A 20,335-nucleotide genomic window follows, 5' to 3' on the forward strand; every position below is an offset into this window, starting at 1 on the left:
TCATTTTTATTTAAAATAAATATAGTGTGTCAAATTTGCGTAAAAAATATTCTGTATCCTAATCGATCGCATTCATCGGAAAAACACGCCATCTGCCGCTAAAACTTGAAATTAATAACTTCGTTTGTATTAATTTTTCGGCGTAATCAATGCGCCGAAATCTTAATTCTACATTTTTTAAATGGCTACGCATTAATTAATATCCAAATACATCACATTCTCTACTTTTAAAAAATGTTACCGTGTCGGCGTTTCCTCTACATTCTGAATAATTTAGATAGAAAATTATAATTTATTTGTATATATTTAAACTATTTTATAAATTTTCTAAGTAAATATTTAAACTATTTATTAATAATGGTTAAATTGGCGATAAATATAAATAAAAGCGTGAATTTAAACTTTTTCTCCTCACGATTAAATATCTGACCTTGAAAAAGTTTCACGAAATAGCCGAACGATATTACGTCATACGGACTCAATAATTACTTACAATTAATACAATTACAATATAAAATTATTACAGTAAATAATATAAATACGTAATGGAATTTTAACTAAAGATTAAAAAAAAATCCCCGAGATTTTTCTAGAAAGTTCTAGAATGTAGATGACGCAAGAACGTCGCACGATGTCGCTACACGTGAGTCTATATTAAGACGTGTTTACGTCTCGTCTCGACAGAAGCGAAGATGTCACGTTTGGTGCAATTGATACCGATTTTAAAGCCGAAATTACTCGGCGTTCGCCATTTCTGGAGATCGAGGGACCCGTTTCACGATTTCGAGTCGGGAATACGATACATAGAAAGGCAAATGAGGGATACGGAACGAGAAATGCGTCGCTTGTTCGACGATTTTCATGCACGTGGTGTATTTCCAAGTTTAACGTCGCCTTGGTTCGGTCGGCAAGTTCCAATAGAAGCTTCGAACGCCAAAGAGAAGTTTACTTTGAAGCTGGACGTGGTGGGTTATAAACCCGAAGACATCAAAGTGACGGTGAGAAATCGCCTGTTGACGATACAAGCGAGGAAGCAAGAAACCACCAAGGACGGTGCTAAGGTGTATAGGGAGTATACGCATCAATACAACCTGCCCGAGGAAGTGAATCCGGATACTGTCAGATCCATGTGTAATTCTGATGGAAATTTGATTATCGAAGCGCCCCTGAAGTTCGTAGAGGAACCGAAAACAACAGAAATACCAGTCGAAAACATTAAAGATGATAAATGAGTTCTCTCCTGTTTAGTATTGTAGTGTCTACAAATTAACAATGGTTGTAGATAGTGTTCCATTCTAGTTTATTCTGGAAAGGAACTTTTGTATTTTGTTTCAATATTTTTTAAAAATAAATATTTAGATAGTTTGGTGTTAATTGTGAAATTTTTTTTTTCCATAATTTCTAACATGAGTGTTTAGCCAAAGATATACAGTTTTTGAAAAATTATCTGTACATTTCCATTGTTAAATTCATTTATGTTAACAGATAAGCTGCTTTGATGAACACATTCTGGAGTAAAAATGCTATAGAGAAACTATTAGAATATATTTGCAATAAGCCTATCTTTATTACAATATGATTACTGAATTAATATGTAGATGAAATATATTTCATTTCATAAAATAATGGTAATCAGTTCCCAAATTGGGTATACTACAATGGCCATTGTTAGAATACAGGCGACCAAATAAAATTTATTCTGTTGCAAAATTTTTGTACCGTTTTTTGTTCTGATGGCTTACCTGTTTTTGTTTCTCGGAATGATTTCTGAGTAATTAATATTGTTTTAAAGTTTAAATTACAGATAAATTATTAATCTAATTTTAATACATATACAAAATTTAATTTGTACTAATTATGTAATCTGAGATTTAAAATATATAACGAATTTTCTAAACTCCCTTAGTGGCTAAAATTTCTATCGACTTGTCACCAAACCGTCCTCAGGTACACATTCTGCCAGCAACATTCTTGTCAAATAGATTCTCTCTAAAATTTAAAAGCATTATTGCCGAGTCGTAATAATAGTAAACTTGAAAGATAAATGATCTTCCATTGTATGCAAACAATCAAATTGATGATGCAACCAATCTGTAATACTCTTGAATTCTTTCAAACATATACAGATATGCACCACTTAACAGGTTATAATGGATTAATTCTTGAAGACAAAGTCCTTCCCAAATTAAGGGATCACCATTTATTGTGTTCCGGACATTACATTTTTGGCAACTGACCTTTCCTCTTAGTTCGGAACACAATAAATGGTGATCCCTTAATTTGGGAAGGACTTTGTCTTCAAGAATTAATTAATTATAATTATCGCCATTGGACGAAGATTTACAGGTTATAATGGAGTTGAAAAATTCAGAGATGTCTGTACATTGTCTATGTATATACTATATACTATAATGTTTGCTTAATGATGTATCTCTTGGAATGCATCCCACATCCTTAAGTGTCTATTATGCTGTATATATATATATACACAGCATAATAAACATAATTATATATAATTGCAATTCTAAAAATCAACTGTTTTCCAGTTTGCTAACAGTAGCTGTAAGGGCATAAAACAAAAAATGCCACGGTGCAACACGAGGCACAACTGGAATCATGCCTCACGTTCTGTTAAACCTATTGCATGTTTAACGAGCAGTTATTCTAGCTACGTCTTGTAAGGGTCATGTCAAAGACCATGGTGCCTTTCAATTTTTTACTTCTACAAGCGTGGTCTACAGCTCTGATAATGTTTCAACTGCCTCGTTCGCAGATGTATTTGTACCGAAAGCAGCATAAAATTGACTTAAGATGAATAAAATCTTTATATTTGTGCTCAATAACAGATTATTGATCATTAGATTATATAAGTTATACACACAATTCTATGCATGTGAAATGTCTATGTATGTTTTTTACGAGTCACATTTTATTTGTTTCGAGTAAAAGTTTTCGACGAATCAAAATAAATATAAATTTTATTTAAAAGTCAATATTTTATATACAACATAACTAATGATAATATAAACTTTGTTTTTACAACATAACATCAAATATATAAACTTTGTTTTTATAAAGTTTAGAAACATTTTTAAAATATATTAATTATTTTGTTAGAGTCTAATCTCTGTAACGGATCTAGTCGGAACGTCGACTGGGATACCGGTCGCAAGAGCCGTCCTTCCAGCCGTACAGCCATCTCTCCAGCACCCTGCTGCAGTCGAATTCGGGCTTGTTCAACTTGCGATTCACTTCGTTGTGTCTTTCGCAAAACCAGTTCGACAGTAAATTTCTACTCGTCGTGTTTGGTGGATTTGACTTAATACTACAATTAATACATTAATATTTTACGTAATTAAAAGTTTCCCAAAAGTCAAGACCGCGTGACGTACCTCTCTCGGAAATCCGTGGCGCAGACTTCGCAGGGATAAAATTTCGAAAATTTATCAATGAATTCTTTCATGTCATCCTGTTCTTTTACGGTCGGTTTTTCGGGATAGTAGGCGGCCATGGTGTGGAGGAACGACCAAGTGTAATAACCTAGTCTGTTCGAATCCAATGGACACTCTCTTCTTTTCGATCTCTGCAAAGAGATTAATTTGGGATAAAGAATCAACGTAGGACGGCCAACAATATAAAATTTTAAATTCAGTTTAAGCTATTTTGTTCGACATTTGTAATTAAGTATGAATACTTTTATTAACTTTGCATGAATGTTTTTTGAAATTTACTTATAAATAATAATTTTAATACAGAAAGCATAGTATTAAGTAAACTTCAAGGAAAAACAGTGGAGAGGTAGAGACACATTTCCAAGTCAAGAAATTGCCTAGTGTGTCACAATTTTTAGTTTACATGACTTGCACATTGCTTTAAAAACAATTAGATGATTCAGTGGTGAAGGCACTATCTGTTAAGCCTCACCCTCACTGGCAGAAAAGCACTATGGAAAAATAATAGAGAAAAACAATTCTATAGCAATTCTGGAATAAACATCATGTTCTCGTTAGATCCAGAAAAAGAAATTTAAAGTGTCAGGTATTGGCTATTTCTGTAACGACAACACAATTCACATAGTTAAGATGGAGGAAGAAGCAATGATGGCATTTCATTCCTGTTTTCTGTATACAGAAAATATTGTCGAGATTGCTCTTTGTCTCCTTCTATTTTCTTTCAAAATTCTTACTACTTAGGCGAGACCAAATGTGATCATACGGTATGTCTCAAGTTGACCACTATCAGTTTAAGAAATTCCTTTTCTGGATTTCATAGAAGAAAAATTTAAACTTGCTCAACTCAATTTTCTGGTTGTTTTATGCTATGAAACAAAAAAATTTCTCTAAATTCTTTTTCTAGATTACTTTTCTATAATTGAAAACTTCTCATTACTGTGAAAGTTCCAGATTTGAGCCTAGTCACCTCAAATTGTAGTGAGCAGACTCTCCACCACTTAGATATGGGGCCTCTTTGCTCTCCGTGCACAATAATCTGACATCATCAGAAGATGGTCGTCGAACACTTGAGTCGCTAACTGTTAGTCCTATTTCTAGGACTAACAGTTAGCGGCCGTGTTACTGGTCTTCATTAAGAACTGTCAAATTTCGTTTGAGATGTCGTCGGCGTGTTAAATCAAATTACGCCGGTGGCAAGAAAGTTTCCATATTCTAATTTCCGAAGGTGTGGTCCCAAGAAACTAAATGGTTGCGATCGACCTCTAGGAACAATTTTAAGCCTACTAAATCATCTAGAGTAAGTATTTATTTCATATTATTATTTATTGGTTTATAATTCTGAATATAAGCCACAAGCTTTAACTTACAGTTAGAGATAAATTTTAGAGAATTTACCATTGAAATTTCTGCAATACCATGTTAACTACTAAAACTTCACATATTACAGAATTATTAACAGGCAGTGCTACTTAATTCCTGCTGATAATTACAGGTGAAAAATATTTGAAGTATTTCACAGAAATAAAATTTGATAAAAAGTTTAATTTTTTACACAAATGTCAGGTAAATGCTTCAAGATAATTGTGTAACACAATATTTTCCACAGTTACTGTAAGTTAATTAAGTTTCACTACTAGATTTTCATAATGAAGGAAATTGGAATGAAAATGGTGTAATAAATTACACAATAAATGAATGTTTTTAAACTATTTTCTCATTACTTAAAAATGTTGTCATTCTTATAAGTGTTTGTTTTTGAATATGTTCTTACTCATTTTATTTTTTAATGGCTTAAATCTATGTGAACTTCACTTTCCGTCATCAAACGTACTTAGATTTTCCGACGAGAAAACAGGAAAAGTAGTAAGAGTGTCGTCGAAGTAGCAGAGACTAGCTAAAGATGCCATCGCTACTATTTTTTCCAATTGCCAATCGTATTTGTCTGTTTCTAATAAAAGCGAATCTTTGGGAATAAGTTTAAAAACGTTTAAAATTTAATTTTTGCTCGTGCATTTATAAAATGGTTACATACCGTTGTGTTGTTTACTTCTATTAACTGCAATGTAATTTTTAAAGTTTATATTGTTAAGCATTATGTTTTTGATTATATAAAAATTCATAATAATTTTCTGAATTGTGTGAAAAATATTTCAATAAATCTTCACTAAATGTATTAAATGAAATATTATACTTTTTATATTGTAAATAAAATTAAAACTACTTAAACCATAAATTAAACTAACCATTTTAATAAAAAATTCTGTCATAAATGGAATGAATAAAAAAAATATAATCAAAAACTAAAAAGTTTGCATAAAAGCAGTCCATCTTCTATTGCCGACGGCAAAATGGCCCGGTTATCTAGGCGGCGGCGGCCGACTCGGCTCGTACCGGGCCCAATCTTCACTTTCCGGTCGCCCCGCCACGGGCCTGAATAAACTCGCTGTACAGTAAAGCAGCTTTAAGCTCCAAAAATTTATTTTCTATGCACCGGGAGACGAAACTGTCTTTCCCCTCGGGCTGTAAGTGTAAGTTGTATACAAAACTGGTCAAACTTTTCTGTCGGCCAATTTTTGCATTTAAAGCGTTCAATAAATACGGCCCGATAAGTAAGCCAACGACTTAACACATTTTGTTTGTTTGTTGGACTGGCCATATCAATTTGCTTCATACGGCAACACATCCACAGAGTACAGAAAAGCCCTCTTTGATTTGTAAAAAAAAAAGAAAAATTTCAAACTTAAAACACATCTCTAAACAGTTAACCACAATCTCCATCAAATTTAAACAAAAAATTGACTTTATATTCCTTTTATTCCTACTAATATGGAATCAAAGAGAGTAAACTTTACAGGAATTAAAGTTTATCTTTGTTTACTTCATATCATATTGCAATAACAAAGAATTAAAGATTAGTAAACACCAACATTGAATTATTATAGAGAGAGAAGAATGACGCAACCGATAAAAAAACCCGCAACATTCTCGAATTTGTTTTTCTGGTATATGGCAATGTCCGCCGGTACAACTTTCTACGGGAAACTGGCCCCTATTTGGGTGTTATGATGCAAAGGAACCCAGTGAACTCCACGTCGGCTGGGTGCAAACCCGCCACCTTAAGAGAAACCGGCATCCGTTTATGTTGTTAGTTACAGCAACGCAACACTTGGGAGATGTCTTCCGGGAGGTATTTTTAAGCGTAACCGGCTCCTATTCAGGCATTAAAGACGTGGAGAAAACCAGGAAAACTCCACGTGGCCGGCCCGTCCTGGCGAGGTGCGAACCCACGACCGATAATACCGGTGTTTGGGGAATGGAATCGCTTGGCCACTGGTGGACACGGCGCCTGTTTAGGTGTTATTAATTGGAAGAAAACTGCACGTGGGGCCAGCACTGCGGGCGGGGGAGAACCCACGACAGGTATTTATCCACTTGGCCAATGGTGGGTGTGACATTCCAGAATTCTTTCGAATATCGAACTTACCGTTCGATTTTACCTATTGGTAAAATCGAACTTACCGTTCGATTTTACCAATCGAAGTCGCGGATGATGGGTTCAGACCCCCTTCCCACGAGCACCGTCCACTTCTCCGATAAGGTTCGAACGTCCTTTTCGGAACTGCATTTGTGCTTTATAAACGAACGAATTGACGTAAAATTCTACACCAGAAAGTAGTTTTACGTGTAAATAAGGGATAATTTACGAATTTAAAGCACCTTTTTTTCGGCAGCTTCGACATTCATTCCTTGCTTCTTGGCCCAAGTTTTAAAATCAGTGCACGCTCTACAATTCTTCTCCGAATCAACCGCAGCATCGGGCGCCGCCATTAGGACTAACCAGTTTGAGTAGCGCGCCCCTAGAAATTGAACTTTTTATTAACGAAATATTTTAAATGATAAATATTAATCGGATTCGACGCTTGAAAGTTATTAATAAATCTCGTTTGTGTTTTTATTTCTGATATAGAAAAAAATGTGGCTTCCGAAAAAAAGAAAAATTGTTTTCGTGTCGCCCTCTTTCGGTTAAAATAATCATTAATTTCGACGTAGGAATAAAGTTCGTGTATATAATTAATTTATTTAGGATAATTGTAGTTATAATAATCTTATATATAAAATTGTCGTGTCACAATTTTTGTTACCGTACTCCTCCGAAACGGCTTTACCGATTTTTACCAAATTTTATATGCATACTCAGTAGGTCTGAGAATCGGCTACTATCTATTTTTCATACCCCTACACCATTTCCCCCCTTTCAAAAATATATTTATATATGGATTAAGGCTTTTATGTCCAACAGATGGCGCTAACTTCAGACGACCTAAGTTTGCTTTTCTGTGAGGCATTATGCTTTTCTGTGAGAATGGTCCTAAGCAGATCATTTTCTACCTATCTATATAAATAAAATACAACGTTTGTTTGTTGGTACATATTCCTTTGAAATTTTGACACAACGTTGCATTCGAATATGCACGTGTTTTTATATAATATACATGTCGAAATTCCCCCCAGTGGGGGGAGATGGACGGGATTAAGGCTTACCGTGAATAACTCGGCTTCTATTATACTATTTTACATGCGGTTTTTTGCGTTTTTAATTGCGTTTTAATAGGTTACGTCAACAGAATATACACTAAAAAGGGATTTTTCGATATTCCCCAGCGGGAAAAGTGACGGGATTAAGGCTTACTGTGAAGAACTCGGCTTTTATTATACTATTTTAGATGCGTTTTTGATTGCGTTTTAATAGGGTACGTCAAGAGAATGTACACTAAGAAGGGATTTTTTGAAATTCCCCCCACGGGGGAAGTGTTATACATTTATAATAGATACATTTTGAGCCACAACAACGCGTGGCCGGGTCAGCTAGTAATCATATAAATGGTTGAAATTTACTTCGGTGCTTAGTTATTTCAATTTTTAAAAATAATATGCTTTTATAACGATAGATGGCGAAACGTAATACGAGCGTGTCTTTTTGAATTATTATTATTATTTTTTTTCCTTAAACTATATTTTTAAAATTGTAAAGTAATAATATAAACCCGATTTTTAGATTGAAACCAAATGATTGCCGGATTACTTCGAGTTATATTAGCACTACTACTTACTAATTAAATAAAATTTATAATTATTAAATTTATCAAGAGATGGCGCCTAACGCCATCTCTTGATAAATTACTCAAATTGGTAATGAAACGAAAGGGAGTAATAAATATTTTTGCCACTTCGAGCGCTGTAATCGCTTTGCGGCGTAAGTTTGGCTCTGAACATTCGAAATTCTTTTTAAAGATGAAATTTTTCTCGTTTTTCACTCATTTATTGCCTTTGTCTTTTTAAAAAACTATTTTAATTGGGTTTTCAGCATTATTTATTCACAAATGCCGCTAATATTTATAATTCTGTTAACTGTCACTTCCATGATTTTAGACTTTAAATTGATTCCATGGTCTGTTTCTGCTCACAATTTAAATTCATTTTAAAATATTTTTTGGATTTTTTATTGTGAGTATGAAAATATAGTAAGAAAAAGAATTATAATTAGCCCTATCTATGCATTATAAATATGGGATGCTCTCAGTGAAATCTGAGTCAGGATGAAGAGAGGTTCATGAGATTTAAATTTAATTATGATATGTATACAAAAGTATTGGGATAGCTTAAAGTGTTACACCAAAATCCACTCTAAATCCTCTTTTTGTATCAAGGTTTAACTTTAAGCCCTTAACCTTCTTTTTATTAATATTAAGTGAATTATTGCAGGATGCAGTGACAAATAAGCTAGGGTATATGCTATTTACAATCGATATTGTGTTTATTAATGAGCTAGAGAATAGCCAGAAAAAATTTAGGAACAGATTAGAGAGGGGGAGAATTAAAAGTCAATTTTCATATTGAAAATGAATTAGAGGTTGACAAATAGAATAAATGTAAGTTGACAAGAATTCAAACATTATTATTAGATATTGACAGTGACAGCAAGAATACAGAGTTTATAAGTATTACTTAATATTTTAATTATATATAGACCTACATATAAACAAGGAAAGATGTCAGAGTAGGCTATCAATAAACCTGCCTTTATATTTTACTTTTAATGGTGCAGATTATCTTATAAACTAGTAAAATATGTAGACACAATGTGAATGTCATAAGAAATGCAATTTCGTGTGTCAAAAATAGAGTGAATGATATCCCAAATACCGTTTATTATTACCCATATCAAATAAAATGATGTACTGTACTTCATACAGTATTAAAACTAATAAATAATTTGAAAAAAAATAAAGTTTGCCTTCATCCGAGTTAAATTTCTGCGCCTGCTTAAATGCATTAGTTATGGATTTTCCAATTATATTGTCACATATGTAATGGAATACAATATGAAAACTGCAAATACACCTATTTATTAACCAGATATACTGTTTACAGAAAGAGAAAATTATGTATACACAATACGTAGCAATGCAACGATTTTAAATTAAGACATTTAAAAAATTAATTTAATTTATCCAATCTGAAAAGTGATTCATAATAATAGTTAACATAAACAATTTTAAATGTTCTAGAACTTTAACTGACAAATATAGCAGGCAATTGGAAAAATTCAAAGGATAGGCATTTTCCATGGGGAATCTCAGCTCTCTTACCCTCGATTATATGCAAATAACTCTTAATCAGAAATATTTCACCATAATGCAAGTTGCCTACTCGCAATTTTCTTGTGAGTTGTAAATGTTTTTGAGGAAGTGTATGTTTCCACTTATCTAACTGGTTCGGAAGTGGTATAAAAAGTGCCACTTTTTACCAGATTTACATCCAGTCACAAAACCAGATTTACATCCAGTCACAAAACTTCTAGACCAGTGATTTTCAACCAGTGTTTTGCAAAAATTTTTGTACGTTATTAAATAAATTATTTTCTAAAGAAGCCCAAATAACAATAAGTGTATGTGTCAAAGTTAAACCTCTTTAAATTGATTATACCGAGTTTTACATTGTTATAAATAAACATATACATAATGTAGTAAAAATACACATTCATACCAGCAAGAAAAATTGTGTTCATAACACTGGGTTATTTCATTTAAAATGAAATATTCTTTAAATCAAAAATGTATCTAAATTGTTCATATTTAGTTCAAATTATTTTAACTTAGAAATAACAGGATGTTGGGCAGGTTTCTAAATGCAATTATTGTGCCACTTTAAAATTGCTTTTACAGTATTATGTAAATGAAAATTATTAATTTAAATGACTATTATTGTAGCCTGCTGCTATTTTAAGGAACAACAATACTGTTTGGATTTGTTCAGTAAGCAGAGCCATATTTAACAGTTGTTACTGCAGAAGTAAGTCATAATGCAGTATTTAATGTGACAAGAAGTTTATTTCACAAACAATTCTGTACTAAACTAACTTTAATACAGAGCTATTTGTGAAATAAAACATCTATGCCAAAGCAATATAGGAAGCTGTAAGCCAGAAAACAGAGTACAACAGACTATAATAGTCTGTATTTATCTTGTTAATTTTCTAAAAAGTTAAGAATTTCTTAAGAGGAAAGTTTCTCAAAATAGTTTATTAAATAGTCAAACTATTTCTGAAGTTTACACTCAATTTCAATATTTCTACATTATCTTTTTGACAAACCTAGAGCATTTGTTACCAATCTAATTTTTTTAATATATTATTTAAGTAGACTTCAAAAGTCCAATCATTTGTTATGAGGTATCTCCTGTAATCTTGGGTCGTCACTCCTGTAGACTGGAAAAAATAAATTAAATAGTTAAACTGTAAAATTTTTTTATGTTAAACATGTAACAAAAATATTAGCACATTTATAATAAATATGTAAATTCTTAAGAACACTAAATTGCTATATACGTTACTAATGAATATTGTTCAACTGAACGAAACATATCGTTCGACCTGGTTGACAAGATATGACAACACAACACACGTGACAATAGTCTCTTGGAAAGATTTTCTACAGAAACAGGTCTCTATTTAGATATTATGCACATGAAGAAAACCCAAAAATACCACACGAACAGCTCATTGGTGAGGCACGAGTCCACATCTGATTATCAGCGTTCCCAATGATTTTTCCCACTGGTGAGTACAAATATGTCATATATTTTCACACTGTTTTCTTTTTAAAGTTATCTTCCAATTCTGGTTAAAGAAAACAGTTATTAGGTGCTAGATTGGAAACAGGTTGATTGAGGGAGAATAGCAATTCCATGTTTAAAAGGACTCTGTTTAAAAGAAGTCAACAGAATTTGTACAAGGTAATAAAAAAAAAGTTTGCAATCTCCGAAAAAAGCAAATTTTTCTAGATATTTCTTGAATTAGAAAACATATTGGAGATTTGGGTGATTATTTTGAAAAACATTAAATTAGTTTAGTGAGAAATGCATAATTACTTGCCAAACATTCAATTTGCATTTAAAGAATTTCCCAAAAATAGTCACTATGAGCAGACTTGAATATTTCAAGGGGACCCTCACATCATATTTGAACATAACAGAACAATGTTTACAAAACAAAAATTTACGACAATTATTATAATGTACCAAAACATGTACCAAATTTCTACAAGCATTTGATGTTAGCTATCATTTCTGTTAAATCTTGGTAATAATACTTAAATTACTCATTACCTTACAGAAAAATCTGCAAATTATTTAAAATTTTAGTATTTGTTTCATTCAAACCTTATAAGATACAACATGATAGATTGCATTCATAATTCTCTTTTATTTTTTGAAATTTGAATTATAAATAAAATCTAAAATACAAGATAATTTTAATTTTTTACAGAAATTGTTTTTTTTTCTTTGTAGATTAATTTTAATCTATGCAAAATTCATAGAGTACATATGTAAAGCGAGTCAAAGATCTCTTGCACCCTCTTCATTCTAAAACTATCATAGATATATTGATTTTATTAACATAGTTTGCATAGGATGTCATGCGAGGAGAATTGGTCGGAACCTTTTGTTGACCTTTGAAATCACATTCAAGATCATTTAAGTAAAACAGAAATGATTTTACACATGAATTTAAAATTTATTTTTTAAAGATTAATACCTTAAACATTTGTTTACACAATGTCTAAGAATTCAAAAAATAGTTTTAGACTGATTAAATGATAGTCTTTAACTTTGTTACTGGAATTTCTACATTACCTCCGCTTGTTAAAATGTAAAATAAGGAATCTTGAAAATCATTTTCAAAGGTTCCATCAGATTCTATGCACACAACTTCCTGTTTCACTACATTAGCAAAATTAATATATCTACAGTATTTTTGGAATGAAAGGGATACAAAGGACTCTTGACTTACCCTCTGTAATTAGTGTATAATTTCAGATAATTAGCATTTACAACATAACAAAAAAAAAAAAAAAAAACACATGCTAAGTTCAGAAAAATGTAATAAAAATTGACTATTCTATAATAAGTATTAAAAAAATAACTAACATATAATTGTTGATGGTCAAATGGCCAAGGAATGTAGTGTGCATTGGCTGCCGACAGACCCAGGTTTGAATCCAGATCATATCATCAAGAGTTTTTCATTGTTTTAGAGCATGGCAAAATTTTAATCAATTCACGGACGATATTCTGATAATAAAAAACTTTTTTATACTTACTTGTATATTTAGTTCTAAATTCTTTGTAATAATGTTTTTTATCATATAAGTATACAGAGTAGGCTCCAACAGGAAGAACTGTATTAAGAAAAAAGTATTTTAGAAACTGAATAGAATAATAAACAATATTAAATTTTAAATACAGTATTAAAGAATTTACACTGAAATGAATGTCAAAAATCTATGTGGCAATCCTTGACGAGTCATTCTTTTTGTACACAATATTTTGATATTGATAAATGGTGTTTTGTATGCCAAGTTTGGATTCTGTACATTTTTCTACTGAGAAGCAAAATTTTGAGCTGTTGTGCAGTAGAATTTCCTGCCAGTTTTCTCTTTGGTACCATCAAAATCATTTTTAATGTCTATTTTCTATTTAATCTACAGCAGGGCTGATTAAACCTTGTCACGACAGGAGCCATATATCATTTATCAGAAATACGAGAGTCGCATTCTGTATTGAAACTGTATTTAATATGTAAGTTATATGAGAGCCATCAAACAGTGAATGCATGTTTTATGTATATATGTAAAGATTTTACTATAAATTTATTCCAATATACTATAACATACTGCATCATTTATAGACAATTTCATATTTGCTTATTTATTCAACACAATGAAGTTATTGTTTATTGCTTCATTGTTCCATGAGAATAGTAAGCACAACTACTTATCAAGTGTTAAATATATTGATGTTAATGTTCCACATAATAAGGTGTGTAAATGGCACTTTGCATTCTAGGAAAGGTCGAGAACCAGTGATCTAATGCATTCACTGTTTGATGATTCATCACAATAGATTTATGATATAATATAGGGATAGAGCAGTATGTAATGCAACAAAAACAGGCAAATTCGACTGAAAACTTTCCATTTTCTGCTAAGAGTTTCAGCTATGAGTTACAAAATATGCCTTATTACTTCATTGGAAAGAAACTACAAGTGAACTTTCGTACGATCATATCGCACTCCAGCAAGAAAAATGACACAACTCAAAAATGCAGTATTTGAGAAAAACCTACTTAAAGAGTACAATAAAACTTATAGTATTAGCTGCTTTTAAATTTCAGGTAAGTATTTATGGCAGTAAATTCTATTATATTCTATAGTAGTAATTATGGATCTGTAGCTCTGCTCTCGTTGAATATGAGGTGTTATCAGTTAAATACAGGTGAGGTCTTTGAGTTATGTCACTTTTCTTGCTTTTCTAAAAACTTTGTTATTTTACAAGATAGAGATGTGATGCTTGTGAATGTTGGGGCACTTCATACATATTTTTCAATGACATAATCTCAAAACTGCCATTTTTTGAGTTGTGTCACTTTTCTTGCCAAAGTGCAATATGTCAAAAAAGTGTGGGATTAATTTTAAGATATACGATTAAGGCATATAAACATTTCTAAAAGGGCAGAATTTAGCAGTAAACAGAAAGGCAACACACAGATAAATTAATATAAAAATATGTTATAGGAACCAATCTAAAAACAAAAATAAATTGTTATTACGAGCAGCTGCTAACACACTGGATGCCATGACTTCAGGAATTTCATGCCAACCTCTTTTCCACAATGCAGCAACTGAAAGAAAAATAAATTTTTAATTGTTTATCCAATTTTCTGCTGTTTTTTAAAATATATATGCATAAAAATTTGACTAAATATAAAAATATTAAATTACTTTTTTAAATTTTAATTATTTTATAATTGATAATAAACAGAAATCCAAATAATAATAAATAAATGTTCAGTTTGATTAAGTCCAAGTCATAAAATATTGTTTCAGCAACTGAATGAAGCTATACTTCTATGAGATAATTCATGAATTTTTACAAAGTCATTTCACTTTTTTCAATAAATATAAAAATTATCATTTCGTTCTTTTGAGAAAAGTCTCTGACAGTATGTCTCTGCAAATTATTTCTTAAATATGTTAAATTTAAAAACTGACAAACAGATTTTTGATTCATTTATTACATTACTGCTTACAGATTTAAAAGATATGTAATGAAATTTAATTTCAAAGTATTATTAAAACTTGGGAAAATTTAATAAATACTTCTCGTTACTTACTGCCTATTGTTCCACATAAATGTAAAATTTATGTGGAATGATATGCAGATTTCTAGTAAATAAAACAAACATCGCATTAAAAATATTTATTTTTTAAAAATTTTCGGCTCTTTCCACTCTGTGAGCATAACAGATTTTTTTTTTTTTTTGGTATCCATTGTGGGTTTGGCTGAGCAAATAATGCAGGTGGCTTGGTGACGAGGGATGATCCGACATATCTCGGACAGACCACGCTTGAAAAATTCCTGGGAGATGCTTGTCCGCATTCAATTCCGAGTCCCCAGAGTGGAAGGGTGCCACCCTAACAACTTCGACTGTCTGGCCATCTTATGAAAAACATCACAAATTACTATTTTAACATTTCAATAAAAATATATTAATTTTCTGGAATAGATTTCCACAAAATGTAGTTTACGTGCATGTTTATTAAAATTATGTCTTGTTATAAACTGTTGAAAATAAAATCTTTGATTATTTATTATATACATATTTTCCTTATTAAATGCAAATCAGTTAGCTTCTTTGGTCTCAAATATAAAATAATTCCTAATTTGAAGTAATTTAAATTCAATATTCTGGAATGGTTAATTTTTAAACCATCAACACAGTAAAATACATTAGTTTTTAATTGTGAAGAATAATATGTTTCCTTACACGACAATAGATGTCGCAAATTTAATTATTCTTCAGTTATAAAAGTCTAATGTTTTGATTTGTACTCTCTTTTATTTATAACTCACACAATCAACAAGACTTTATGGTTGCTAAACACTCAATAACTACTAGAATAGTCATTCTGGGAAGGTAGGGGAGGGGTGGGACACTGTTTTAGTAAGACAAGTATCACCTACACATTTTGTCATCAAATTAACTAATTTTTCAAATTTAGCAATTGTTTTCAATATGACATATAAGCAGAAGAAAGTGTTTAGTGAGAACATGTAATTACTTGGCAAACAATCAATTCGTAGCCTATTTAAAGAATTTCCCCTACAACGGTCAGCATAAGTTGACTCGAATAAATTATTCCAGGATGGTCCAACAGGAGAGCCCGCACCGACCCTTTCCCCGACCCTACCCGACAAGCCGGCACCGACCCTTTCCCCACCCTAATGTCATCCATCAAACACCATTTACATCCTAATAAGCAAAAAGAACCGAAAAGACATTCTTCTCAAGCGATGAAGCTTCCAAAGTTTTTTCAGAATAATTTATAACAATCACAAAAGGCCTAAGAATGGACTACAAATAGTTATGTGACATATTGCCAGCATAACAATCTATTGATGAAAACAAGACATTTGCTACATTCTGGCAAAATTAAACTATTTACTGTGTATATATACAGTATATACAGTAGTTTAATTTTACCAAAATGTAGAAATGTCTTGTGTATATATATATATATATATATATGTAATGTAAGTGCAGTTTTGATCAATTTGGTTATTTTACTTATACAGAGATGGCCTACAACATGAAATCTTGCTAGACAATCCCATATATTAATGTTATTTTTGAAATTTATCTGCAAAGGTAGCGTTGTCAGGCGTTTATTGCGCATTTGCTGTACAACAATCATGCAAAATAACAGAAAATTCACTTGTTGTTTGCATACAATGTTTATAGACATTGCATGCAACAGCTTGAAGGTCAAATAAAGTTATTTTCTCTTAGTAAAATGGTATCATAATATTCTTAAAAATAAAATTCAAATCTCTATAAAATAACGTGGGTTTAAATAGTATTAATATTAAAATAATTCAAAAAACAATCTATTACTTCTCGATATAAATCCAGGATTCGCACTCATCTTCCTTTCTGAGTTAGTGTTGCCAGTTTCGACATAAAATATATTTGATGTAATATAAAAATTAATTCGTTGAAATTTTTAAATATATTTTTAATAATTTATAATAAATACATATGAATATTTTACGTTTAATTTATTGTTATTATTTTTTAGTATCTTCTTCTTCTTCTTTGTTCCAGTTTATATGGAGATTTTAGCCTGTTGGCCTTTTCTCCGATGTACACCGCTTGACGATTATACGAAGCGGTTGGAACGATATATGAAACGTTCTAAAGCTTCCACGTGCTGACGAGGAGGAAGGTCGACGTGAGCCCAGTAAATAGGAGTGAGGGTTTGGACTAATGTTTCTTTTTTTTTCTTTTTAACTCTTTCCGCCCTGTGGGCACTAAGAGGGCCTCTTTTAGTAGGCCCATTATGGGTTCGGCCAGGTCCACAATGGGGCGACCGGGTGGTGAGGGACGGGGTCCGACATATCCGAACGGACCACCCCCCGAAAAATTCCTGGGGATTATTCGACCCGTTCGGATTCGATCCCGGGTCCCCCAGAGCAGTAGGCTGCCACCTTTACCGCTCGGCCATCCGGCCGTAGCGTATGGACTAATGTTAGATCTATTGATAAAGTGCGACCGAGGTCTTGACGGGCCTCCTTGTATTTTGGACAAGTAATCCAAAAATGGCGGGATGTTTCCGGAGCGCCGCAGTTTGGGCAGTCGGGAGAGACACGAAGACCTCTGGAAAAGAGAAACCCATTTAGCGGGGCTGTATCGGTTCGAAGGCGGGCCAAGAGGGTTTCGGCGTAGCGAGACGAGGCGTACGAATATGGCCAGGGAGCAAAAGGCCGGAGGTGATCCCGACCTTTTTGTCTAAGACTAGTAGACCAGGAGTCAATGTAGGTGTTGATAATAATATCGCGTGTGGCCCGGATTAGATCGCGTGCCATGAGGGGCTGCCTCCAGGAGCCGGATGGATTATCTTTTCTTGCCGCCTTGTCTGCTGCTTCATTGATTTGAATGCCGACATGTCCCGGGATCCACCCAATCTCGACTGCCTGGGGGTGCAGACTGATTTCGGCTGCTAAGTCAATTATTATTGCTGGGGATGAAAAATTAACTTTACCCACCGCCTGTATGACAGATTTGCTGTCTGAGAGAATGACAGTCGGATTGTCGAAGCTGGAGCTGATTTGTAATGCTCGTTTTATTCCTAGAGCCTCTGCACCAAATACGCTACAGTGCTCATGAAGGAGCCAAGTTTCCCGGAGTTCGTGTGCCGGGGAAACTATTCCTATCGCCGTACGGATACTGGATTTGGAGGCATCTGCCCCCAAGAGGCATTTGCCCTGCCAGGACGACTCCAGAAGCTCCTGAAAACGAGCACAATTGACCTCCGGAGGGTCAGAGGTAGAAAATGATAACTCGTCGAGGCGAAGATGAGGAAGAATGCTAACTGTGCTTGGTGCCATATGCGTTTGCCGATAGAGGCGAGTCATTGGCAGACCCTCTCGGCGGAGATGGGATAAAACCCGGGAAACGTATGGACGCTGGTACAGGCGCCAATGATAATATTCCAAACAGGATGCCGTGAGAAAAATAGAGTGAAGGGGGCTAAACGGACCTCTGGAGATTTGAACGATAGCGTGGGACATCGCTCTTTGGCGAATTTTTGTCTGTAATGGGATGTAGCCTGTTTCAGCATAAAGCGAGATAAGAGGGGTAGACTTAGGAACACCCAACGCCGTGCGAAGAGCAGTGTGTATTGGTTTTTCAATACGACTAATCGTGGTAGGAGGAGCGCCATCAAGAATAGGAGCGCCGAAGGTAGCCATGGGACTTAGAACCGTGTATACTAGACGAAGAATGTCAGCTTTTCTGGCGCCATTCCGGCGCGAGGCGAAATATTTTAATAAGGAGCTTGCGCGAGTAAGTTTCGATCTCAGGAAGGTTTCGTGTACACGCCACGTAAAGGTCTGGGAGAAATGAATACCTAAGATACGTAATGACGAACGTTGGGGGATGATTCCCGAGTTTAGAGACAGTGTTATAGGTGGGCGGTGGATTTTCGGAGAGAAATCTATAGTTGCACTTTTGGTGGCTGAGAATGATAGGCTCCATGTTGTTGTCCAGTGTTCGAGGTGGTGAAGAGCCGTCTGAATGCGGCAAGCGGCTTGGGAAGGGCTAGTGCTTGTGGTTAGAAGATAAAGATCATCAGCGTAAAGAATTGCCGTTACATTGGCTGGGAGTGCTGTCCATAGGTCCGCCATATAAAAAGTGAAAAGGACAGGGGCGAGAACGCTTCCCTGCGGAACGCCATGCGGAAAGGCGTGAGGTGCTGATAAAACACCCCGCCAGCGGACTTGGAATGAACGATTGCGGAGGAACGATGAGATCCAAGTGAGCAACCTCCCTCTGATGCCGAAATACTCCAGTTTTGCCAGGAGCCCCTCCTGGCACACTGAATCATAGGCCCCCTCTAAATCGAGGGCGACCAGATAGACCCAATGGCGTCTCGCTCGGGCTACTGCTATATGATGATGTAGTACCACTAGCGCTTCCTCCACTCCTCGGTATGGGAGAAAGCCAAAGTGGTGACTATGAAAGAAGTCGGTATGTACGACCAGGTTCAAGATACGATACAGAATCATCCGTTCGAACAGTTTGGTGATGTGGGAAGTTAGGGAGATGGGCCGATACGAGGAGCAAGACGTCGCTAGGCGGCCTTGTTTTGCTATTGGAATAATGATGGCTGAAGACCAATCTGGGGGACAGGTCCCAGAGATCCAGATATCGTTCAAACGGTCCAGTAAGATAGAGAGACCCACGGAGGAGAGAGCCCGTAACGCTAGGGCCCTCACCCCATCTGGACCTGGAGTAGTTGATTTGATTTTGCGAAGAGCGTTGTAGAGTTCTATCTTATTGAATAGACTATCATCAATTATGAGAGGCCTCTGACGAGGGGTCCCTAGAGGAGCGAAAAAACCCGTCTGACGGGCTCGCCCGAAAAAGGACGCTAGGGCGTCTGCTTGTTGTGTTGGAGTTAAAAGAGTGTCCGAGGTCTGAATGATGTTGTGGGTCTCCTCAAACGCCTGTGAGGTCCTCAGGCGAAATATCCGGTAGAGAGTGGACTGGAATGGAGGGGAGGCGCACAGGCGCCTCCACCACCACTCCCGTCGGGATTGGCGAGATTTTCTTCTGAGTAGCGCCCCATAGAATTTGTACCGGTACCACCAGTCGAGAGAAGCTAATTTGCGTGCTTGGCGGAAAGCACGATGTTTCTTTGCTCTTGTGGGGATCGCAAAAGCGCCTAAAATGTGGTGAATAATTATAAAGTTCCGAAGTC

At 34.3% G+C, this 20,335-nt stretch overlaps 3 protein-coding genes across 4 annotated transcripts; 1 reads left to right on the top strand and 2 right to left on the bottom strand.

The window, feature by feature from the left end:
- The first annotated feature begins 585 nt into the window (after positions 1 to 585).
- LOC136978884 (alpha-crystallin A chain-like) lies at positions 586 to 10,755 on the top strand. Its single transcript, XM_067274721.1, has 2 exons — positions 586 to 1,255; positions 10,741 to 10,755. The coding sequence occupies exon 1, from the start codon at positions 693 to 695 to the stop codon at positions 1,230 to 1,232; it is 540 nt and encodes a 179-aa protein (XP_067130822.1). The 5' UTR covers positions 586 to 692; the 3' UTR covers positions 1,233 to 1,255; positions 10,741 to 10,755.
- LOC136978847 (FAD-linked sulfhydryl oxidase ALR-like) lies at positions 2,961 to 7,403 on the bottom strand. Of its 2 annotated transcripts, XR_010881295.1 has the most exons (4): positions 7,170 to 7,403; positions 3,393 to 3,583; positions 3,044 to 3,325; positions 2,961 to 3,012 (listed from the first exon to the last, which is right to left on the bottom strand). XR_010881295.1 is itself a non-coding variant. In XM_067274668.1 (3 exons), exons 1-3 carry the CDS (start codon positions 7,278 to 7,280, stop codon positions 3,139 to 3,141), a joined length of 489 nt encoding a protein of 162 aa, XP_067130769.1. In that variant the 5' UTR covers positions 7,281 to 7,403; the 3' UTR covers positions 2,961 to 3,138. The 2 variants fall into 2 exon arrangements, 1 of the variants encoding a protein (XP_067130769.1); XM_067274668.1 differs by having other exon boundaries at positions 2,961 to 3,325.
- Positions 10,756 to 11,016: 261 nt separating the features above from the next.
- NdufA3 (NADH:ubiquinone oxidoreductase subunit A3) lies at positions 11,017 to 17,024 on the bottom strand. The gene is made up of 4 exons (XM_067274722.1): positions 16,969 to 17,024; positions 14,623 to 14,694; positions 13,115 to 13,192; positions 11,017 to 11,220 (listed from the first exon to the last, which is right to left on the bottom strand). The coding sequence occupies exons 1-4, from the start codon at positions 16,997 to 16,999 to the stop codon at positions 11,171 to 11,173; spliced, it is 231 nt and encodes a 76-aa protein (XP_067130823.1). The 5' UTR covers positions 17,000 to 17,024; the 3' UTR covers positions 11,017 to 11,170.
- Positions 17,025 to 20,335: the final 3,311 nt, after the last annotated feature.

This window comes from Centruroides vittatus, unplaced genomic scaffold (genome assembly GCF_030686945.1).
Source record: "Centruroides vittatus isolate TY-2023 unplaced genomic scaffold, ASM3068694v2 contig_559, whole genome shotgun sequence".
NCBI classification, from domain to species: domain Eukaryota; kingdom Metazoa; phylum Arthropoda; class Arachnida; order Scorpiones; family Buthidae; genus Centruroides; species Centruroides vittatus.